The following is a 25727-nucleotide window of genomic DNA, read 5'->3' on the forward strand; positions in this document are numbered from 1 at the left end:
AGCGCAGTCTGGCCACTCCGGCAGTTCAGCGCAGTCTGGCCACTCCGGCAGTTCAGCGCAGTCTGGCCACTCCGGCAGTTCAGCGCAGTCTGACCTCTCTGGCGACTGTTGACTGGCGGGCAGCTCTGGCGACTGTTGACTGGCGGGCAGCTCTGGCGACTGTTGACTGGCGGGCAGCTCTGGCGACTGTTGACTGGCGGGCAGCTCTGGCGACTGTTGACTGGCGGGCAGCTCTGACGACTGTTGACTGGCGGGCAGCTCTGATGATGACTGTTGACTGGCGGGCAGCTCTGATGATGACTGTTGACTGGCGGGCAGCTCTGATGATGACTGTTGACTGGCGGGCAGCTCTGATGATGACTGTTGACTGGCGGGCAGCTCTGATGATGACTGTTGACTGGCGGGCAGCTCTGATGATGACTGTTGACTGGCGGGCAGCTCTGATGATGACTGTTGACTGGCGGGCAGCTCTGATGATGACTGTTGACTGGCGGGCTGACGCACTATAATCCTGGTGCGTGGTGCTGGTACCGGATATACCAGCTTATGAACACGCACCTCCAGGCTAGTGCGGGGAGCGGGAACAGGACGAGTCGGACTGGGTTGACGCACTTCCGGGTCCGCACGAGAGACAGGAGCTGGAAACCCAGGGCTATGGAGGCGCACAGTCGGTCTAGATCTTACCTCCTGCACAACCCGCCTTGGCTGGATGGAACTAGTAGCCCTGTACGAGCGGGGTGCTCGTACAGGGCAGACTGGGCTGCGCAGGGGCCTGATGGTAGCCGTGCGTAGAGCGGGAGTTGGGTAGCCTGGTCCTCGGAGGCGTACCGGCGACCAGATGCGCTGCGCAGGCATCCTCCTACCAGGCTGGATGCCCGCTCTAGCACGGCACCTGCGAGGGGCTGGAATAACGCGCACCGGACTGTGCATGCGTATGGGTGAGATAGTGCGCTCCTCAGCAAAACATAGCGCTCTCCACCCCATACGCTCCTCCATATAACCACGGGTAGCTGGCTTCCGGCTCTTCTTACGCCTAGCCAAACTACCCGTGTGCCCCCCCAAAAAAAATTCTTGGGGGTGCCTCTCGTGCTTCTCCTTCAGCGCGTCCCTGGCCTCGTACCACCGCCTCTCTGCCTTGGCTGCCTCAATTTCCCACTGCGGGCGTCGATAATCTCCAGCCTGGTGCCAAGGTCCGGCCCCGTCCAGAACTTCCTCCCAGGTCCACTTCTCCCGCCAGTCCAACTCGAATTCCCTCTGCTCCTTCTTCTGCTGCTTGGTCCATAGTTGGTGGTGGGTGATTCTGTCACGGTTGTCGTCGGTGAATGAGGACCAAAACGCAGCAGGTACGTGTATGCTCATCTTGATTTTTAATTACTCTCAAAATGAACATACAAAATAACAAACACGAAAAACGAACGAACGACAATAACAGTCTGACTAGGCACACGGCTAAGCACAGAACAATCACCCACAAATAACACATACAAACACACCCTAATATATGGGACTCTCAATCAAAGGCAGATAGACAACACCTGCCTTCAACTGAGAGTCCCAACCCCAATCAACCAAACATAGAAACACACACACTAGACTAACCATAGAATTAACTAAACATAAACCAAAACCCGGAAATACTAAATCAAACACCCTTTACACAAACACACCACCCCGAACCACATAAAACAAATACCCCCTGCCACGCCCTGACCAACTACAAAACAATTAACCTTATATACTGGCCAGGACGTGACACTTCTTGATGCAATTAAAGCCTTCAAGGCTGGGAAAACTCCAGGGCTGGATGGCATACCAGTGGAAGTATACAAAACTGTTTTTGATATACTCAGAGGGCCATTATTAGCAGGTTTTAACCACTCCTATATAAATGGTAGATTATCAGACACGCAACAAGAAGGTCTGATATCATTATTACTGAAACAAGACCCAACTGTTATATATAAAAATTCAGTCCATTAAAAAAATTGGAGACCTCTTACACTTCAGTGTTGTGATGCAAAAATCCTAGCAAAAAGCTTGTCGCATAGAATTAAAAAAGTATTGTCAGATATTATTAATCTTAATCAGACAGGTTTTTTACATGGACGATACATTGGAGGTAATATAAGACAAGTACTGAAAACAATCGAATACTATGAAATATCGGGGACACCAGGCCTGGTTTTCATAGCGGATTTTGAAAAGGCTTTTGATAAAGTACGACTGAAGTTTATATATAAATGCCTAGAATATTTCAATTTTGGGGAATCTCTTATAAAGTGGGTTAAAGTTATGTATAGTAATCCAAGTTGTAAAATAGTAAATAATGGCTACATCTCAGAAAGTTTTAAACTATCTAGAGGAGTAAAACAAGGTTGTCCACTATCTGCATATCTATTTATTATTGCCATCGAAATGTTAGCTGTTAAAATTAGATCAAACACTAATATTAAGAGATTAGAAATCAGTGGCTTAAAAACTAAGATGTCATTGTACGCTGATGATTCATGTTTTCTTTTAAAACCACAATTAGAATCTCTCCACAGCCTCATAAAGGATCTAGATACTTTTGCTATCCTCTCTGGATTAAAACCAAATTATGATAAGTGTACTTACTATATTACGTATTGGATCACAAAAAAAAATGCTAATTTTACATTAGCGTGTAGTTTACCAATTAAATGGTCTGACGGAGATGTGGACATACTCGGTATACAAATCCCAAAAGAAAGAAATGATCTCACACCAATACATTTTTAGAGAAAGTGTAGCAAAATAGATATGGAAAGGAAAATACCTGTCTATTTTTTGAAAAATTACCCTGATTAACTCTTTAGTCATATCACAGTTTACCTATTTGCTTGTGGTTTTGCCTACACCGAGTGACCTGCTTTTTAAATTATATGAACAAAAAATATTCAATTTTATTTGGAATGGCAAGCCAGACAAAATTAAAAGGGCCTATTTATATAACGAATATGAATTTGGAAGGCAGAAATGGTTAAATATTAAAGCATTAGACCTCTCACTAAAGGCATCAGTCATACAAAAGTTATACTTAAATCCAAACTGGTTCTCTAGTAAATTGGTAGGAATGTCTCATCCTATGTTCAAGAATGGCCTTTTCCCCTTTATTCAGATGACACTTGATCACTTTCGGTTGTTTGAAAAGGAAATAATCTCCAAAATATCGTTATTTTTTAAACAAGCCTTAAAAATGTGGTTGCAATTTCAGGTTAATCCACCTGAAAAGAGAACAAATAATACAACAAATATTGTGGTTAAACTCCAATATACTAATTGATAAAAAAAAAAATATATATTTTTTGAGATTTTTTTTTTAAAAGGTATAATTTTTGTGAATGATATCATAAATAGGACTTGTGTAGTTATGTCACACATGCAGCTAACACAGACATATGGAAATGTCTGCTCTACCCAAAATTACAACCAATTAATTGCAGCATTACCACAAAAATGGAAGAGAAGGGGAAAAAAGTAAGGAACTTGTTCAGGTTCAGAAATTTTGTGAAATAGCACAGTCACAAATAGAAATCAAACTGGATGAGAAATAGAGGAAGGACTAAAAACAAACAACATATAACTATTGTAAAATAGATTGTGTCTGTAAAAGGTGTTTAAGATGTATAAACTGAAGGTAGTTGCCTAAGTGTTATTGTTTATTAGTTTACTCCAATTGGGGGAAGGGTGGTAGAATAATAAAGGTATATTTAAAAAAGTATGTATGTCTATATAGGTATGTGTATGTATATATGTGTGTATGTATGTATATATATATATTTACCAAAAAAAAGATACAAATAATATTTAAAAAAAGAGGCTGAGCACTACAGAGAAACTACTAATCTTGTGGGCAGTATCTGACCAAATTAAGTGAGATTTTAGTTCTGGCTTACATAACACAGTAATAAGCACATTGATTTCCCCCATAGAATTATTCTTATTCTAATTATTTCCACAATCTATTAATAGCACAAAACTCAAAAGTACTTAGCTCTTTCTGCATCCTTGCCACAACTCTTCAGAGCCATGTACCTGCATTTAACAAGTAAACAGACTATGCCTACTATAGAGACAGAAAGAGAGGCAGAGAGAAAGGAAGAAATATATAGAGAGAGAAATAAGTTATTTTTATAGGCCACGGAGTGCTAGGCTTACCTGCTGTAATTCCAGGTAGTCATGTAATCTATTTCAAAAGGCTAGGGTTAGGCTATGTAGGCCTTTCAGCTTTTATTGAGAGGTCACTCAAGACAAAATGGAGGATGAGAAACTTAGAAAAACAAAATCCAATCCACATTATAGGCCCAGGTCCCACTCCCAAGCACTTTGTCCTAACTAGACCCAACATCTTGTGCACAGGGTCTGAACACTTTGGATAGGTGAAACAAGACAGCATCAGACCTTTCTGCCCTGAACCAAAGTTAAAGGAAACTTAAATGATTCTTCCATGTTGAGTAGGGATGTAGGCCTCTGTGATGAAGGCCTCGCTATGTCCTCAATTAAAAGCAGGTCGTGTCTATCTATAACTAAAGATGGAGGAGGGGTGGATCAAGGACGTGCCACTCTCAGGGATAAATGACAACCAGAATGTGGGAAACTTATTAAGGATGAACAATGTCAATTATCTCCTGTGAGACCCAGTTAGGAGAGATGATAAATCCGATTCACATGCCAGTGTGTAGTAGGCTGTTACTGTAACCACCCAGGGTAGAGAGAGGAGAGCTTAGACACAGCAACTATAAATGCACAAAGTAATGGGGTGCCGTATCTTGTAATACCTTTAGCGTAACACAGTGAAAAATAGGTCAATCTACAGTCAACATTATAAGGTACAGGGAGATTTAACTATTATACATACATATACACCCTAGTGTTTCAATAATTGCAAACGGAATAATATCAAACTTTAATATGGACTTCAAGCAATAGAAACACTATTGTAAGCCAAGTGCACACATTCTCAGTTGATGCTATTTTCACAATAAGGCAAAAAGTTTTGACAACAGAGAAATAACAACAACTCTCATGTCCAAGCTTTATCAAACAACATCAACAAATACTCGTCAACTCAGCGCTAAACAAGCTAAGAGCATAACTAAGATGAAAGCACACAGAGCACTGTACCGAAAGTGGCGGGAGATGCTCCTATCCCTCCCCATGCCTCTTCAGGGTACCAGGAAGTTGTGAAAGAGCTCTGAACAAGAAGGTAAGTAGGCGTCTCCTCGTCCTTAACAAGAGTAATTAGTCCTCATGTGGTTTAAATAAAGAAAATAACTCTCATGGAGAAACAGCGGGGACAAAGACAGGAGAAGAGGAAGAAGGTGAGCTTGCTGCAGGGTAGGAAGCCAGCCGCCCAAAAAAGAGAGAGATGGAGTAAGAGAAGAATAAAAAGCGTGTCTCTCTCTCTCAAAAATCTCAAGACCTCCAAAACATCCTCAGGACAGCGTCAGATGATACGCCTCTCTTTGTTCCACTCCTCTCCTCCTCCTCTCCCTTTTCCTTGTCTACTGGGTCACCCAGGGGTGGTCATGGCAACCGCTCGATTCCAAAATGCTCATGTGTGTCCAAGGTGTCACCCAAAGTGAGAATGGAAAAGACTTAGTCGTCTAGTCTCTCAGAGGACGGAGGGAGGAACGGGTGAGTAGGGAGAGAGGAGAGAAGAGTCCCTTCTGAATTACAGAGGCAGGTCGGCACAGACTGTAAGATCCACTGATGAGCAAATTATGTAATGGAATGGATAGAGAAGGAATGAGGTCTATTATATGAAGCAGAGAATCACACATCAATTGCAACAACAGTTGCCAACAGCACAGCGGTGGAATCTCCCCCAGAAAACCTACTCACAGGGGACTCTTTAAACACTATATACCAACTTTACCCACACTATTAGATAGGACATGCAGCAATAAAACGTCTCTGTAACTTTCCAGTTAACGAGACATATAAACAATGCTCCAATATTTTCTGACTTTCAACTTACTATTTGCCCACATAATGTCAAATAACTACCACATAACATTGCAGGACATACTGCACTGTATGCTCTTCTCCAAAGCTGCATTGTTTGATATGGGTGACACTTGTCACCCATATCACTATATGTTTTGCAGAACATTAAAGTGTTCAAGCAGTTGCTAACCCATGGGTTGTTCGTCAGTTTAAGAAGTTCTGCTGGCGACTGCGTCAGAAATCTAAGAGAGAATTTATTAAAAGAAGTAGGCTGCTTAAAAATAGAACACATCCGTGGGGAGAGATGGGTAGATTGGCTGGGACCGAAGCACAAGCTGGCTGGTCAAGTTTCGAAGAAGCAGGAGAGGACAGTGACTTCACCTATGAATCCACAGGGCAAGTGCACACCAAGACAGTGATAATCAAAGAGAGAAGAGGAAAGATAATGAAAGAGAGAGAGAGAGAGAGATAAAAAAAGTCTGTGAAAACACCCAGTGACAGATCATCTGGGTCCACCCATTATAAACAGAGAGTTAACCTGTTATGGCTAGGGGGCAGTATTTTCACGGCTGGATAAAAAACGTACCCGATTTAATCTGATTATTAGTCCTGCCCAGAAACTAGAATATGCATATAATTATTAGCTTTGGATAGAAAACACTCCAAAGTTTCTAAAACTGTTTGAATGGTGTCTGTGAGTATAACAGAACTCATTTGGCAGGCCAAAACGTGAGAAGATTCTGTACAGGAAGTACCCTGTCTGACCATTTCTTGAACTTCTTTGCCATCTCTATCCATTACAAAGGATCTCTGCTCTAACGTGACACTTCCTACGGCTCACATGGTCTCTCAGAGCCCGGGAAAAAGCTGAATGACGTAATTCAAAGCCCTGGCTGAAACACACGAGCGCTTTTGCTAAGTGGTCTATCAGAGGACAAAGGGCTTACGCTTGTGCACTGGCCGCCCCCGTCTTTCTGTTTTTCCCTCTATTTGCCGAAACACAGATTCCCGGTCGGAATATTATCGCTTTTTTACGAGAAAAATGGCATAAAAATTGATTTTAAACAGCGGTTGACATGCTTCGAAGCACGGTAATGAAATATTTAGAAATCTTTTGTCACGAAATGCGCCATGCGCACGACCCTTATTTACCATTCGGATAGTGTCTAGAACGCACGAACAAAACGCCGCTATTTGGATATAACGATGGATTATTTTGGACCAAACCAACATTTGTTATTGAAGTAGAAGTCCTGGGAGTGCATTCTGACGAAGAACAGGAAAGGTAATCAAACTTTTCTAATAGTAAATCTGATATTGGTGAGTGCTAAACTTGGTGGGTGTCTAAATAGCTAGCCCTGTGATGCCGGGCTATCTACTGAGAATATTGTAAAATGTGCTTTCACCGAAAAGCTATTTTAAAATCGGACATATCGAGTGCATAGAGGAGTTCTGTATCTATAATTCTTAAAATAATTGTTATGTTTTTTGGGAACGTTTATCGTGAGTAATTTAGTAAATTCAACGGAGGTTTGCGGGGGTATGCTAGTTCTGATATAAATATGAACTTGATTGAACAAAACATGCATGCATTGTATAACATAATGTCCTAGGGTTGTCATCTGATGAAGATCATCAAAGGTTAGTGCTGCATTTAGCTGTGGTTTTGTTTTTTGTGACATTATATGCTAGCTTGAAAAATGGGTAGTCTGATTATTTCTGGCTGGGTACTCTGCTGACATAATCTAATGTTTTGCTTTCGCTGTAAAGCCTTTTTGAAATCGGACAGTGTGGTTAGATTAACGAGAGTCTTGTCTTTAAAATGCTGTAAAATAGTCATATGTTTGAAAAATTGAAGTTTTCGGATTTTAGAGGAATTTGTATTTCGCGCCACGCCCATCATTTGATATTGGAGCAGGTGTTACGGTAGCGGAACATCTAGATGTAAGAGGTTAATATTGATGAGAGGGACTGAGACAGTGGTGGAGGTGTGACGCACACGCTGCTGTTCTCACATGGTAATCTATGTAGGGAGGCATTGGAGATGTAGCATTGGAGACACTATATGTATCCGTGTAGCAAAACCGAATGTGAGCTTGCGAGATTAGAATGGTTCGTACGAGGCTAGTAGAGATGCATATGTTAGTCAAATCTAGCCCATCACTGCCCAGCAAAGGTCAGAGGGATGAAAACAATAAAGTACAGCAAGCAACACAGGACAATCTACATTAGTCCAAATGGCAACAGCTGGAGCTGCAGGGTTTTAGACTATATTCCAGAGATAGAACCTCATCAGCAACCATTTACATCAATCAGGACCTCAATCTCCTCAAAACTGAGCAAAACTGTTTCACAACAAACTGGATGCTGTAGTACGATGCCATGTGAACTCAAACCTGTGCAAAGTACAGTTCAAAAGCACTATCATGACACATGGTGAGACCCAGATGCAGACACAGGAGGCAGATGGTTGGAGTTTAAGATGTTAAATAATCCAAAAAGGGGTAGGCAAGAGAATGGTTGTGGACAGGCAAAATGTCAAAACCAGTTCAGAGTCCAGGAGGTACAGAGTGGCAGACAGGCTCGAGGTAAAGGCAGGCAGGTATGCACCTACCTGGGTGCATACCTGGCTGACTGGGGTGTCGGCGGTGAAAATCGGCGATGAGGGCCGGGTACAGAATGTCTTTAGCAGGGACCCAGCACCTCTCCTCCGGGCCATAACCCTCCCAATCAAGCAGTTACTGGAAACCCCTGCCCCATGGTCGAACCCTCAGGAGGCGTCTCACCGTATATGCTGTCTGGCCATCGCTGACCCGGGGGGGAGGGACGGGCCTGGAAACAGAAGACAAAGGACTGTGAGACACAGGCTTAATCCTAGACACATGGAAGGTAGGGTGAATACGGAGGGTACGGGGTAACACAAGACGGACAGCAGTGGAACTCAGGACTCTGATAGGAAAAGGACCAATGAAACGGGGAAACAGCTTGCAGGACTCTACCCGAAGGGGCAGAACCCGAGTGGAAAGCCATACCCTCTGCCCAATGCGGTAGCGGGGAGCTGGGGTCCGGCGACGGTCCGCTTGTCAACAACACCTGGAGTTGGTCTTGAGAATAGCCGCCCTGGCTCTTCTCCAGGTACGTCGACAGCGGTGGACAAACATCTGGGCCAAGGGTACGCAAACCTCCTGCTCTTGTTCCGGGAAGAGTGGAGGTTGATACCCCATGGAGCACTCGAAAGGGGAGAGTCCCGTGGCAGAACAGGGAAGGGTGTTCCGGGCATACTCCACCCAGACCAGTTGACGGCTCCAGGTAGTGGGGTTGGTTGAAACCAGGCATCTTAAGGTGGTCTCCAGGTCCTGATTAGCTCGCTCCGTTTGATTGGGGATGGAATCCGGAGGATAGCCTGGCTGATGCCCCAATAAGGGTGCAGAACGCCTTCCAAAACTCAGATGAGAATTGAGGACCTTGGTCGGAAACCATATCCACCGGGAGACCATGGATCCGGAAGACGTGCTGCACCATGAGATGGGTCGTTTCCTTGGCAGAGGGTAGTTTAGGGAGAGGGATGAAATGAGCAGCCTTAGAAAACTGATCCACCACTGTCAGAATGACTGTGATGCCATCAGACGGGGGAAGCCCAGTGACAAAGCCCAGAGAGATATGGGACCAGGGACGATGAGGGACTGGTAGTGGTTGAAGAAGGCCAGAAGGAGCTTGCCGTGGAGTCTTGTTCTTGGCGTACACGGTGCATGAGGCGATGAAGGCAGAGACGTCAGGAACCATTGTGGGCCACCAGAAATGTTGTCGAAGGAAGGCTAGGGTAGGGTGGTAACCAGGATGACAGGTTAGCCTGGAGGAATGAGCCCATTCCAGGATCCGGGACTGGACTGAGTTAGGGACAAACAGCCGGTTGGCCGGGCCCCCTTCAGGTCCAGGCTGGGAACGTTGTGATTTGCAAACCAGGCTCTCAATACCCCAATCCACTCTGGCTTCTAGGCATGAGGTAGGGAGAATGGTTTTGGTGACCGAGGGTGTGGCAGAGGAACTGTATTGGCGAGAGAGAGCGTCAGGCTTCACATTTTTGGATCCTGGGCGGTAGGAAATGGTGAAGTTGAATCTGGTAAACAACAGAGCCCACTGGGTCTGCCTAAAGTTAAGGCACTTGGCTGTACGGAGTCCCGATTTTATGGTCGGTCCAGACCAAGAATGGCTGTTCTGCTCCTTCAAGCCAGTGCCCCCACTCTTCTAACGCCATCTTGACCACCAGGAGTTCTTGGTTGCCTATTTCGTAGTTCCTCTCTGCAGAATTGAGACGATGGGACAGGAAGGCACAGGGATGAAGCTTTTGGTCCTGGGCAGATCGCTGGGACAGGATGGCCCCAACTCCAACATCAGATGCATCCACCTCAACCACAACCACAAATTGACGTGGCGGGTCTGGATGGATGAGGATGGGTGCTGTTGTGAACCGATGCTTCAGGTCCACAAAGGCTTTGTTGACAGCAGGAGACCATTTGAACGGTACTTTGGGAGAAGTGAGGGCCAAGAGGGGGCCGCCAGGGTGCTGTAACCCCAAATGAAACGGCGGTAGAAGTTTGCAAATCCTAGGAAATGTTGAAACTGCACTTTGGATGTAGGATGAGGCCAATCCACCACTGCTTTCACCTTTCCAGGATCCATCTGGACATTACCCTCAGCAATGATATATCCCAGAAAAGTGATTATAGAGCGGTGGAACACACACTTCTCGGCTTTCACGAACAGTTGGTTCTCCAGGAGGCGCTGAAAGACCTGCCTGACGTGAAGAACATGTTCTTGGGCAGACCGGAAAAAAAACAGGATGTCGTCAAGGTAGACGAACACAAAACAGTTGAGCATGTCCTGGAGCACATCGTTTACCAAAGCCTGAAAGACAGCGGGGGCACTGGTGAGTCCAAACGGCATGACCTGATACTCATAATGTCCGCTGGCTGTGTTGAAGGCTGTCTTCCACTCATCCCCTTCGCGTATCCGAACCAGGTGGTAGGCATTCCGAAGGTCCAACTTGGAAAAAATGGTGGCCCCCTGGAGGGGTTCAAAAGCCGAGGAGAGGAGAAGTAAGGGGTAACAATTAAAAAATAAATAATTTGAAAACAAGCAACACCTGGAGGGGTTGGAGACAATAACAAGGACAGGTGAAACAGGTCAGGGTGTGACAAGCACACATTTTAGTTGTCAACCAAACAAAATCAATCACATTTTCTTGTCCCTTTTTAAGGTAAAAATCTAATGTTATCTTCCATCTGTCTGGTTAACAACAACCAGTAAATCTTACAGAGTGCAGACAGAGTCACAAACACAGGAAAAGTACTGATTATATCACGACAAGACAGTGAACAAGGTCTGCCCAGGTCTGTGCCTGCCCAGGTCTGTGCCTGCCCAGGTCTGTGTCTGCCCAGGTCTGTGTCTGCCCAGGTCTGTGCCTGCCCAGGTCTGTGTCTGCCCAGGTCTGTGTCTGCCCATTACAGACTGGGTCACAGCTCTCTGACTAACACCTAATGGAATAAGGGGATTATGGGCAATGAGAGTCAGTGGCATCATTATTCCCTAACACTTAATGTTTTTGGTCCAGCCCAAAAATGTAAAAATATGTTTGTTTCATTTCAGTCTGATATGAGTTTCCATAACTACACATCACTTGCGTTATGCAGTATAAAAAAGAAAAAAAAAGGTTTTACTGGCAGATTTTAATTGCAAAAATAAACAATACAATATACTGTGCTAGACAATATCAGGCACTGCAAAAAGTACCTAGAGTGACACGGAGCCTGCAGTGATTGGTCTAGATTTCTCAATGCAGTGGACCGCTCTCGTCCCTTGACAGCTTCAGGATCGAATGGAACAGAGTGAACTCTGTAGTTCTGTTCAGGACAACACGATGAACAAAGGCAACCATAGGTAAATACATTCATGATTTCTTATTCCAAATGAGTGGTGGTTCATGTGCAAATCTAACGCCCTGGCCATAGAGAGGGTTTTTTTGTTCTTTATTTTGGTTAGGCCAGGGTGTTACATTGGGTGGGCGTTCTATGTTCCTTTTTCTATGTTTTTGTATTTCTTCGTTTTGGGCCGTGTGTGGCTCCCAATCAGGCACAGCTGAAGCTCGTTGTTGCTGATTGGGAGTCACACATAAGGAGCATGTTTTTCCTTTGGGTTTTGTGGGTAATTGTATTTTGTTAGTGTGTTTTCCTAACAGAACTGTTTGCTGTCGTCTTTTGTTTATTTTTGTAGTGTTCTCTTTTTCATTAAAACACTAATGATGAACACATCCTCCGCTGCGTATTGGTCCACCTTTTCTGACGATGACTTCTCTGTTTCATCTGACGACGAAGACAGCCCTTACAGCAAACTATATAATTACCGTGAGAATAGTTCTGAAAATGTATTGACGATAAGTGTCTTTTCCTCTCTCCTTCTCCATGTCGTTGTGTAAAAGCCGTATTGTGTGTATGTTTATTCTGTGTTATTATTTAGTTGGCTAGTAAATAAATAATGAAACCAATTTGTGTAGTACTGAATCATGAGTAAGGCTGGGGTTTTTGCAGATGCATGAGGGTACGACTGTTCAGAATGATGATACGATACGAGGTAATGATTAATAAGATGACTGTTTATCGATGTAATATATATATATACCTTATAGAGTTTAATTCAGGAGATGGTAACTCTTTAAACAACCTCTTCCGTGGTGCCCCAAATTCCTAATGAGTCAGTCGTTAAATTATTAACGTAACAGTTAAACATAGTTAGTGGATTAAATAAATAACAGTCATCAGACTAATGAAAGTAAAGTCACGACAATGTCATCACTCAGCAAAATGCCTGTTACTCAGTCAGAGGCTGTAGCATAGCACAGAGCCAATATGGATATTTGGAACTTCTTCCGAAAGAGAGGCAAAAAGAAGCAAGCAGGTTGAGCACGAGCAGGCAGCAGTGAATGATGTGGAGGGGGCAGAACAGCCATTAAGTCAAAGTGCAGCATCAGCAGCTGAGTTAGCCACAGGTTTGTGCAGGGTTGGTGGTAGCTAACTAGCTAGTCTCCCTCAGCATAAGGGTTGGCTAATGCAAGTAAGCTAGCATTAGTGCTCAGCATCTTTAAGTGACAGAAGAGCGCAGATGGAGCGAGAACAGAGGTGGGTTGAGCACACAGTAGACTGTATCACTTCAAGCTGCTCTGTAAATTATTTATTTGTACAAATTAAAACAGGTGAAATACAGACAATGAAAACGTAAAACATGGTTTACAAAGAATTTGCAGGTTAGGTAAAAAAGCCACTGAAATTACTACTAAAACATTTTTTTACAACCAGGACAGGAAAAGAGAGGAGGGTAGACAAGACACAGTAACATAAAAGACTAAGATACAGCAACAGAAGAGGGCAGACTACACAAAGAAAATAATGGAGAGAGGCAGAGGGGTGAGCACACAGTGGACTGTATCACTTAAAGCTGCTCTATGGATTCTAATTACTGCACAGCGTGCGTGCATGTGTGCGTGTGAGTGAGTGAGTGAGAGAGATTGGGTACCGTGGGATTCTTTAATCCATTTGGCTCATTGGACAGGCCAGAGTCTGTTTGAAGTTGTTGAGTGGTATGGAGGTTTTTGGCAATACATTGTAGATGTATTTGGTCCAGAGAAGAGAGTAGAGAGTGTTCCAGAGTAGAGACACAGTAGATTTGCAATTGAGTAATGGCAGTGTCTGCTGTGGGAGGTGGGAAGGTGCAAGTTACCTGTTGCTGGACCCAAGGAAGAGTAGCTGCTGCCTTGGCAAATCTCTCAATATTCTAATCTCTCAATGTTCACCTCAAAGTGCACCAAAGTAATGCATTTAGCTGTTGAAATTCCTTTCTTTTTTTGGGGCTGGGGGAGAATGCCCCCACACCCTTATTGGCTTTGGGCTAAGCCCCAAATGTCTTCAAATCCTACAAAAAGCCCCTGATGAGAGCAGAGAAAAGAGAAGTCTTTGGGAGTAAGATTCTGCTGTGACAGATACAAATGAGACCCAAATTACATTACCTTCTCCCATTATCACATCTGTCACATTATGTTACATTACCTTTTACCTCCACTCCCACTGAGGGAGGGAGCAGACTAAACTCTCTCCAGTCTTCAGTCAACACTGGTTATGCAACAACAATATGAGCCTTCTGTTTTTGGAGGGGGGGAGAGTGAGCTAGGAATATTCCTTGATGGTGAGAGAAACTCATCATCACTGCACAAAATGTATAAGAAGGAGAAAGCAACAAACAACGCCCATTGAGAAGCCAGGACATGAATTTAGCCTACAGTAGCTATCAACTAAGTATTAGTACCATTGCGTTCTGACAAAACAGTCCTGTCTACCAACCATCATTAGTACAGTTGTTGACAAATAGCAGCAATCTTCTAAACTCCAAACTCTATGACATTTCACCATCACAACTGGCCTCAGGGCATGATCAAGTACAGGAAGATGAGAGGAACACAAAACTAATCAAACTGGCCAAAGGCTTAGTCAAACAAACCAAAATCCTCCACACACAATAAAAATAAATAAATGTTTTATTGTCACATACACTAGACAGAAGCAGTGAAATGTGTTTAACAGGGTCACTAATAATAGTACAGTGCCCCTGGATCAAATTAGCGTAAAGTGCCTTGCTCAAGGGCACGTAGACAGATTTTTCACCTTGTCGGCTCAGGTTTTCGAACCAGCAACCTTTCGGTTACTGGCCCAATGCTCTAACCGCTAGGCTACCTGCCGCCCCTCTACTGTATCTTATGGAGTACACAACACCTGCATAACTGTCTATTTCACAACACCTGACAAATCACAGTACTGACATCACTCAGATCACCAGGCAGCAGTACTCACCTGAAGCAGGTCATCATCAGCAGCATCGCTTTCTGCAGGGTTTACAAATCCAAACCAGAGGAAGGAACTGTGTGTGTGTGTGTGTGTGTGTGTATGTGTGTGTGTGCGCGTATGTGTGTGTGTGTCCAAAGCCCGTCACTGCAGTGTGCAGATGCAGCAGATGTAAGCGTGAGAGTGACTGCGTGTGCATCTCTCTACCACCAACAGCAAAGTGCCTGCAGAGAAGCTAAGAGCTGGATAAAGGGACTGAAAAAACGATCATAATCAACAATGAGATGCAAAAAATGTGTGTCGTGTATAAGTCTCTCAGACACACAGAAAGTGCCTGCGTACACAAAAGTGTTTATTTTCTACTTCGCTATCAATGCTGAGAAGAAAGAAACGTGATATTCCCTGGGGACTTTGACAGTTTCCTCTGTACCGGAGGGATAAATGGGCTGCGTCCCCAAATGCCATCCTATTACCTACATAGTGCACTAGTTTAGAGAAGAGCCTGGTCAAAAGTAGTGGACCTTATAGAGAACAGAGTGCTATTTGGGATGTTACCATGGAGTATGCAAACCAAACTGACATCTCCTGCCTGAGGAGGATTTCAAACAGGCAGTCCTCACCACGAGACAGCCCACTGGTGACATCTGATCAAAGTCATTGAGCTTCGCCACATAACTGATTCTGTTCCTGCCACCATTCTGAGGAAAAAGTATGAGGAAAGCAGTTTTTCTATGAAATATTGATTGTTACGCAATTAAATTGCTCTTGTTCCTCCAATGCAGACCTATTATTGTTCAAGACTACCATATCGATTAATACCTCAACCAGGGCCTGTATTTATAAAGCATCTCTGAGTAGAAGTTCTGATCTAGGATCAGGTCCCCCCTGCCCATATAATTCTATTCAATATGATCTAAAAGGCTAAACTAATCCTATATCAGCACACTTACTGGTCCTGGTTGATTAAACACACTAAGGTCTATTCGACTCTCCCCAAGCTCATTTCTGTGTAGTAGAACACTAAAACACAACGGGTATTGGTAGACCACTTGAATATGATTCATTACAATGAACATTCAAAGCTCCCCCTGTGGATAAAATCAATTGTTCTGATTCAATGCACAGTAAGTCATCCAGGTGAGCTGAACTGAACCGATCAATCTAAATGGACAAGATGAATTTGGGATTGCGCAAAGGGTTCAGTTTTCCAGGACTGCTCCATATGTTCTCACAATAGTATGAAAACATACAAATAAAAATGTGCAACTCAATCAGGTTCGATTCAATTCAATACAATGGTATTAGTCCCCTTGAGGGCAATTAGGAATACTACACCATGTGATGAATCTAAGATTTTACCATAGATCATAAACATTATATACAGTATGTATATGGACATCATAGCATTTCACATGTCTGAGCCTTCCCTGTGAGCAACCTTGATGAAACATATCCAATATCAAAGCACTAATCATATCACACACATACAAACACAAACTGCATCTTCAAACTCAGGTCTGGCACCAAGGCTGTTCACTCACTCTAAAATATGAATATGCTGTCCTGATTATATCAGCTTGGTAACTGAATATCTGTCCACCGCTGTGTATGAGTGTGTACCAATAACACTGTCACTGTTAGTCTTTGTTGTCTATTTTGCTATGGGTGGGTGTGATAAGGAAGTGTGTTTGAATCTGTTGTGCTCAAAGGTGTTTGTGCATTGTGATGCTTGGCAGCTCCTTTAAAAACCCATCAGGGAGAAGAGTCACTAGTCACTATGACAGGATGTGACTCAGAGAACTATATGACTATCAAAGCGATTGTGTGTGTGTGTGTGTGTGTGTGTGTGTGTGTGTGTGTGGTGTGTGTGTGTGTGTGTGTGTGTGTGTGTGTGTGTGTGTGTGTGTGTGTGTGTGTGTGTGTGTGCATTTGTGTTTTTTAGGGGGTGAATCAGTTTTAATATTGCATATATTTTGTGGCTTCTATCATTGTAATTGTCATTGTAATTGTCTGCATCATTTCCAATCCCCCTTATATATATTTATTTGAAATATATATATTATTTGAAATATATACAGTACCAGTCAAAACTTTGGACACACCAACTCATTCAACTGTTTTTCTTTATTTTTACTATTTTCTACATTGTAGAATAATAGTGAAGACATCAAAACTATGAAATAACACATGGAATCATATAGCAACCAAAAAAGTGTTAAACAAATCAAAATCTATTTTAGATTTTAGATTCTTCAAAGTAGCCACCCTTTGCCTTGATGACAGCTTTGCACACTCTTGGCATTCTCTCAACCAGCTATTTGTATTTATTATGGATCCCCATTAGCTGCTGCCAAAGCAGCAGCTACTCTTCCTGGGGTCCAGAAGAATTAAGGCAGTTTATACAATTTTAAAAACATTACAATACATTCACAACACACTGTGTGCCCTCAGGCCCCTACTCCACCACTACCACATATCTACAGTACTAAATCCATGTGTATGTATAGTGCGTATGTTATTGTGTGTGTATGCATATGTCTGTGCCAATGTTTGTGCTGCTTCACAGTCCCCGCTGTTCCATAAGGTGTTTTTTAATCTGTTTTTAAAATCAAATTTTACTTCTTGCATCAGTTACTTGATGTGGAATAGAGTTCCATGTAGTCATGGCTCTCTGTAGTACTATGTGCCTCCCATAGTCTGTTCTGGACTTGGGGACTGTGAAGAGACCACTTGTAGCATGTCTTGAGGGGTATGCATGGGTGTCTGAGCTGTGTGCCGGTAGTTTAGACAGACAGCTCGGTGCATTCAACATGTCAATACCTCTCATAAATAAAGGTAGTGATGAAGTTAGATAATCTCTCCTCCACTTTCAGCCAGGAGAGATTGACACGCATATTATCTGAGCCAATTGCAATTTTCCTAAATCCTTTTTTGTGGCACCTGACCACACGACTGAACAGTAGTCAAGGTGCGACAAAACCAGGGCCAGTTGGACCTGCCTTGTTGATAGTGTTGTTAAGAAGGCAGAGCACTTCTCCCCATTTTAGCTACTACTGCATCAATATGTTTTGACCATGACAGTTTACAATCTAGGGTTACTCCAAGCAGTTTAGTCATCTCAACCTGCTCAGTTTCCACATTATGTATTACAAGATTTAGTTGAGGGTCAGGGTTTAGTGAGTGTTTGGTTCCAAATAAAACGCTTTTACTTTTAGAGATATTGTGGGCTAACTTATTCCTTGCCACCCACTCTGAAACTAACTGCTAACTAACTCTTTGTTGAGTGTTGCAGTCATTTCAGTCACTGTAGTAGCTGACGTGTATAGTGTTGAGTCATCCGCATACATAGACACTCTGGCTTTACTCAAAAACGTAGATTCTTAAAAGTAGCAATATTTTGCCTTGATGGCAGCTTTGCACACTCTTGGCATTCTCTCAACCAGCTTCATGAGGTAGTTACCTGGAATGCATTTCAATTAACAGGTGTGCCTTGTTAAAAGTTAATTTGTGAAATGTATTTCCTTCTTAATGAGATTGAGCCAATCAGTTGTGTTGTGACAAAGTAGGGGAGATATACAGAAGATAGCCCTATTTGGTAAAAGATCAAGTCCATATTATGGCAAGAACAGCTCAAATAAGCAAAAAGAAATGACAGCCCATCATTATTTTAAGACATGAAGATCAGTCAATGAGGAACATTTCAAGAACTTTGAAAGTCTCTTCAAGTGCAGTCGCAAAAAACATCAAGCGCTATGATGAAACTGGCTCTCATGAGGACCGCCACAGGAAAGGAACACCCAGAGTTATCTCTGCTGCAGAGGATAAGTTCATTAGAGTTACCAGCCTCAGAAATTGCAGCCCAAATAAATGCTTCACAGAGTTCAAGTAACAGACACATCTCAACATCAACTGTTCAGAGAAGAATCAGGCCTTCATGGTCTAATTGCTGCAACAAAAAAACACTACTAAAGGACACCAATAAGAAGAAGAGATTTGTTTGGGCCAAGAAACATGAGCAATTGACATTAGACCGGTGGAAATCTGTCCTTTGGTCTGAGATTTTTGGTTCCAACCACTGTGTCTTTATAAGACACAGAGTAGGTGAACGGATGATCTTCGCATGTGTGGTTCCCACCGTGAAGCATGGAGGAGAAGGTGTGATGGTGCTTTGCTGGTGACACTGTCTGGGATTTATTTAGAATTCAAGGCACACTTAACCAGCATGGCTACCACAGCATTCTGCAGCGATACGTCATCTGGTTTGCGCTTAGAGGGACTATCATTTGTTTTTCAATAGTGCAATGACCCAAAACACACCACCGGGCTGTATAAGGACTATTTGACCAAGAAGGAGAGTGATGGAGTGCTGCATCAGATGACCTGGCTTCCACAATCACCAGACCTCAACCCAATTGAGATGGTTTGGGATGAGTTGGACCGCAGAGTGAAGGAAAAGTAGCCAACAAGTGCTCAGAATATGTTGGAACTCCTTCAAGACTGTTGGAAAAGCATTCCAGGTGAAGCTGGTTGAGAGAATGCCAAGCGCATGCAAAGCTGTTATCAAGGGAAAGGGTGGCTACTTTGAAGAATCTAAAATCTCAAATAGATTTTGATTTGTTAAACACTTTATTGGTTACTACATGATTCCATATGTGTTATTTCATAGTTTTGATGTCTTCACTATTATTCTACAATGTAGAAAATAGTAAAAAAAAAAAATTAAAAAAAACATTGAATGAGTTGGTGTGTCCAATGTTCTGACTGGTACATTTTTTTAAATATATTTTTTACTTTATTATTACCCCTAACCCTACAACCCCTCCCCTAATTTAAGTAAACTAATGGACAACACTTAGGCTTCTACTTCCAGCTCATATAGTACATACTATATACATTTTACAGACACAGTATATTTTACATTAGTTGTCTTTTGTTTGTTTTTATTCCCATCCTTCAGCTACCCTCAACCCCTCCATCGCTGAACAAAATCCAATTTTGATCTATTTGCCATATATTATATTCTACTTGCCATATATTTTTCAACTGTGCTGTGATGTTTCCCAAAAAGTTTTGAACCTATATACATTTTACATTAGTTATCTTGTTATTTTTCGCCCCACCCTTCAGCTCCCCTCAACACCTACTCTCAAAGCCATCCAGTTTTGATTTCTATTTGCCATATACTTTTCAACTGTTGGGGAAGGGGGTGCTTTTATTTAATGACACCTTGAGTTGATCCAGCCCCCCCCCCCTCCCCCCGCAGTACATTTCAAACTGTCCTTTGTAGGGTAAGCATTAGAATAGTCTAAATCGCCTCAATATTTGCAGCCATAGGTGACAGTATCTCTCTAGGAGCTGATCTGCCGTCAGTATTGTGGAATCATTCTCTTTCTAATGACGCACTTAGTGAACGTTCTCTCTATGTGGTGTTTCGGGAAACGCATGTGACAACTTTGGCCGTTTTAGGAACAATGCATTGTTCAAATATTTGTAAGCTTATCGGGAAACCGGGCCCTTGTCTGACCCGACCATGACAGCGTGTTATAATCAGCTGATTGGTACCTGACGCTGTCAATCAGCTGCTGATGGTCCTCATTGATTAAGATGTCTGGGAGAGCTTCAGCTAGGTTCTCCACGTTCCGCTCGGCTGCGTACTGCTTCAGAACACCAAACAGCTGTTCCTTTATATCTGGCTCATCACCAAGCACCTCCTCCACCTGCAAGAAGAAGATAAACACAACTTCCTGTTGACCTCTGTGGGCTTGTGAGTGTGGAGACCTCCACAGATGGATACACAGACAGAGACAGAGTTGGAGACGGAGACAGACACAGAGATGTAGACGGAGACATGCAGAGACAGAAGACAAAGATGCAGGCACACACCCCTGCCACCCACACACCCCTGCCACCCACACACCTTCTTGTTAAACTCCAGGGCCTTGTGTGCACGGTCCTGCCTGACACTATCCCCGCTCAGTGACACCTCCCTCATACTGTGGCTGAGGCGCTTGATCCTCCGTCTCATACTGAGCACGCCCAGACGCAGTGGGCGCCCCTGTGCCACCTTGATCATGGCCGCCGCCGTTTCGTGATGCTTGACGGGGATCCCGTTGATCTCCATGACGTAGTCGCCGGCCCGGAGGCCGCTGCGGCCCGCCGGAGAGTTGGGCAGGCAGTCATCCACCAAGAGGGGGCAGTCTCCCACGATGGTGAAGCCGAAACGGCCGTCGGGGCCTGGGTTGATGTCCATCTAGGGAAGGGGAAGCAACAGTCAGATTAGAATTAGATGTGAAGTCAATAAACTGTCTATTTGATAAGTATCTGCATGGCAAGTAATGGAGATTGTTTTGAAAGTACATGTCATTTTGCCCTAGACTTATGTGTTACCCAGCTCACAGTTCCAGATCAGTAGTAGTGATCACACTGAGGCTTAGGTAACATGCAACAACACTGTCACAACCAACTCCTGTCTGCCTTTAAAAAATGTCTCTAGTGAAAAACCGAGGTCAAATGTCCACTATCTGCATCACTGAAGCCTAAATTATTTCCCAACTGTTCCAGACCTGTTCTATGCGTGACACCACTCCGATGCTGGGGGGTACAGTCTTCAGAGTCTGTGCCAGGGCCACCAGGGCCTGGGTGCTGAGAGAGGACACCTCCTGGCCCTCGATGTCCACGACCTGGTCCCCAGGCTGCAGGCCCGCCAGGTAGGCACTGCTGCCCTCAATCACAGACAGGATGTAGCTGGGGCCCGCGCCCCCCAGAGTGAACCCAAACTCCTCCGGCCAGTTCTGATTGGTAGCCGGGAGGGTCAGGTCTGGAGAGTAGTCAGGATTAGGTTGGTTACTTAAGCCTGTTATACATAGCCTGGGTGCCAGTCTGTTTCTGCTGGCTTGACAACTCCTTATGGAACATGTTTGACTTGGCAATGACAGCAATGTAGTTGACAAGAGCACAAACAGATCTGGGACCAGGATACTATTACCAGGGTCTAGAGTCCATGCCTTTCTCAAATACTATCCCCAAATATACCAGATTATAGACCCAGTCACATGCACGCCTCCCGCTGTGGTAGAATGGTAAAACCTCATGGGTCCTTATTTGTTTTACACCAGTAGGAGGCGTGGCGGGAATTCAGGAACTATAATGAGAATCCAGGTTTCCCCAAATACACTGTTGGAGACCCAGGTAAGACCATGGTCAGACCTGCCTCTGGACCAGGGATCCAAAGCAGGGTCTGATAACCTGGGATGACCTGAACACACTGAAGACAGAGCCAGGTAAAACCAGGGCACCTTGATGTATTTGGGGCATAAGAGTGTAGATTATTTTAATAACAATGTCATGCAATGTCACATTATGATACCATTTAAATGGAGACTCAGCGATATGAGCAGCTGTGTGAAGAACCAAAGATACTGGAGAGTGAGTGCCATGCAAGAGGCTGCACTTGTGAGCATGCACACCACAGAGCATCTGCACATGTTCACGAGAGTTTGCGTCACTCTCCTGCAACATGATAGCTGCGTGACAACAATTGCGGAGGAGATTTGCCTCTTGCTTCGCGCTCTTTGATGTTTTGGAAGTCGTCCCGATCTGCTAATGGTACATTTGTATCGCTGAGTCTACGTTTAACTACATTGTAGTCTCTTTTCACAGTTGCTTGTCTCAGAGGCGGAGACAAGTGGCAGTGAAGAGACTACTACAATGTAGCTGTACTTGACTGACCTGGGTTGAAATACTTTATCTGGGCATGATTGAGCTTGCCTGGCACAATGGAACCAATGGAATTGTTGCAAAACTACAAACCCCACCCATCTGGAACCCCAGGCAGGCTAAAGAAAATGCTAAAAGTATTTGAACCCAGATCTGGGACTTGAAACTAGTTTAAAAGTCTTACTGATATTCATTGGATTATTCATTGGAGGACAGCCCATTTGTTGACGGAAAGCATCATCTGAATGGGCGAGAGAACCAGAGACTGAAGCGTCACAAGAATGAAATGGGTTGAGAAGGTTTTTCTGCTCTTAAGGGACATCCACAATGGTCGAACACAATGGTATCACTTTTTAACAGACTATCATACCTCCATAGTATAACGCCCCGCTTGGAGGGTTCGAGAGTGGAACATCAACTATTGGAAAAAACTTGACTTTATTATATAATAGCAATCAATGAGAAATAACCCAATCAATAACAAATATACTTTTAGTTTGAAGAGTGAATATAGTCAATGTTTAGAGAGATCAAATATTAGCACCACATAGTTTTGAGCCCACCTGTCCTCTCCGTCAAGAACAGGTCAAACTGAATACGTTTCCACCATATTGTTTTTACAGATCAACTTGCTTTAAGACCAGTGATCATGAAGGACAGAACATGAGCGAAGGATGCTGTTTTAGACTGTTGGGACTCAGCCTATGTCTGTCATATCTTTCTGTTCTGAACTGCTGGCCCTCCCCTGGTCACTGGCCTCATTCTCATACTACAGTCAGCGGGTGCCACTCAATACTCCACAAAATGGCTTCCTATCCTCGTCTCCTCTCACTCATCTGCACTGATCTGAACAGACGCGATAGCTGAAGGCAAAGTGGCAGATCGAGGCCTATCAACATTACTTGGTTTGTCTTGTCAAGTTGTTTCAGATTAGTGCAGTTAAAGGAAAGCTGGTTACAAGGGGAGGAAACGTCTTTAGATTATTGAGATGTACCCATTCATTCTCCTCTCTCTCTCTCCTGTACCAGACTGTTAACCTCCTAACACTGGAGTCTACAGCCACAGCCTTATTCATTTAATAGGCCATATGATCATGTAATCCTATGTGGATTAATGTTTAATGAAAAGATTAATAGGTTCCAGCAGGCAGTTTATGCAATTTCAATGTCTTAAGTGGCAATCTTTCTCTCATTATGAAGGGGTGCATGAAGACACACACACACACACACACACACACACACACACTCTCTCTTTCTCCCTCTGTCTCTTTCTCTTTCTGTATCTCTCTCTTTATCGCTCTCTCTCTCTTAGAAAGGGGTGCATGAAGACACACTCACGCACACACACTCTCTCTTTCTCTCTCTCACTCAGTACCAATGTGTAAAGGTAGCCTATTGTGTGTGGATTTCTTAAAGTGAACAGGAAATGGATGGTCAGATCAGTTTGAGAAAATTCAAAGGAGAAAAGCTGGCAACAGTGGCATCATTAAATAGTTCTACACTGACTTTGCAGGGAAAATAAAAAGTGATGGTGTTGTGAAAATGTACGAGCCCCGGATTATCTGAATAAAAGTTCAGAACACAGTGAGAACACGTCGTTCTATATTTCACTTTGTAAGTCTCCATGTTTTGTGTCAAAAAACAACAAAGTCTAATGTAACATGTCAAAATAATTTGGGACATCGAGACCTGTGAGAAAGTACATTGGTTAAATCAAACATTTCTTTCTCCGATGTACCAGGACACGCAACCCCATCGTCGAGATTAAACTTCCCACAGCCTTCTTCTCTCTTCTCCAAATCTGAAATACTTCTGAAGCCCGCGACCTAGATACACACACACAGCTTTAGTCCTTTTGTTCTCTTCTGTCTCTTCTCCTCCTCTCTTCAGAAGAGAGGGATGAAGCAGATAAGAGGAATAATAAAAAGGAATTAAAGTAAAGACTTACAGAAATCTTTGGAGGCACCGCGAGGTCCAGACTTGCTCTGGCGCAGCGAGAAGCGGCCCTTGCGGCTCAGAAAGCGCCTCATCTTGACGCTGGTGGTGTCTACTGAGAGGTCAAGGTTCGCGAGGACATGTCCAGTCAACGGCCCAAAGTCCCCATCTCTGGTGCCCAGTCACGCCCTTACCCTCTCTCTGGCTCCTGTACCCAGCTCCAGCACCCCCACCAAGACCTACAACCCAAACCCTCTCAGGAGGTCACATCCATGTACAAGTAGGCTGATGTCTTCCTTTCACGGATCAAAGAACCAGAGGTATGGAGCAAAAGAGGAGGAGGAGGCTGGGAGAGAGAGGAGACGGTCTGTAAGTCAGGCTCCCCATCGCAGGTAAAATCTGTCGGCCCACAGCCCTAGCTAGCTGCTATCGTGGAGCGCCCATACAAAAACTGGGACACTTTGTCCTCTAATGATTCTTTCGCGAGAAAAGGTAGCGCGAAGCCCCATTTTTCTATAAATACCTCTGCCTCTCTCTCTTTCTCACTCACTCTCCTCCAACCCTCTCTCGCTCTGGTTCTTTCAGATGGGGCCCTCTCTAAGGGCTGAGGACTGACCCAGAAACAGTGAGGAGAGCCAGCCAGGGACACTTCTCACTGATTAGAGCGTGTCAACCTCAGTGTTGAGGCACTGTAGTCTATAGGCAGTAGGCACACAATGGCTCCTCAAGGTTCATCTAGGAAACTTGAGATTGAGAGAACAGGTTAAAGGTAACACATTCCAGGTGGCATACCATCCTTACATTCCTGAGGTGAGGAAAAGGAGCAAGGCTGGTGAATGTCTATTATACCTGATGGTAACTTCCAGAACCTTGGCTGAGGATCAGCACGAGAGCAATCCTGGTTCCCTGTTAGACACTGACGTCAAGCTTGCACCTCCTCCAAACTGGCTACCTGAAAGTGAGAGACCTGTTCAGTTTCAAATCACCCGTTACAGTACTCTTGTAGATCTGAAATGATAGCAATATCGTGATAGCTCCAACTTGCACTGTAATAGGTTACGTGGACCAGCCATCATATTGCTTACACATATAACCTTTCAGATCTACAGTGTCTAAGAGTAGGGGTGAGGTGTCAGTTTGAAATTTGGCAGTATCCCTCAGTATGAGCCCTGAGGAAACCATTTCCTATTGGTAACAGTGTTTACGCCTCCGGGGCTGACTT

At 43.9% G+C, this 25727-nt stretch overlaps 1 protein-coding gene across 2 annotated transcripts in view; it reads right to left on the reverse strand.

The window, feature by feature from the left end:
- The window catches only part of LOC106606694 (delphilin-like), a 52359-nt gene extending 30852 nt beyond the window's left edge, over positions 1–21507 (reverse strand). For both annotated transcript variants that reach the window (XM_045715526.2, XM_082972803.1), the window contains exons 1-3: positions 21419–21507; positions 20773–21105; positions 20418–20572 (exon numbers count right to left, since the gene is read on the reverse strand). In XM_045715526.2, the coding sequence (XP_045571482.2) occupies positions 20418–20572; positions 20773–21105 (488 nt within the window). In that variant the 5' untranslated portion in view covers positions 21419–21507. The remainder of the gene's footprint in view (positions 1–20417; positions 20573–20772; positions 21106–21418) is intronic.
- Positions 21508–25727: the final 4220 nt, after the last annotated feature.

Source organism: Salmo salar, chromosome 03 (genome assembly GCF_965601325.2).
Source record: "Salmo salar chromosome 03, fSalSal1, whole genome shotgun sequence".
Classification (NCBI taxonomy): Eukaryota; Metazoa; Chordata; class Actinopteri; order Salmoniformes; family Salmonidae; genus Salmo; species Salmo salar.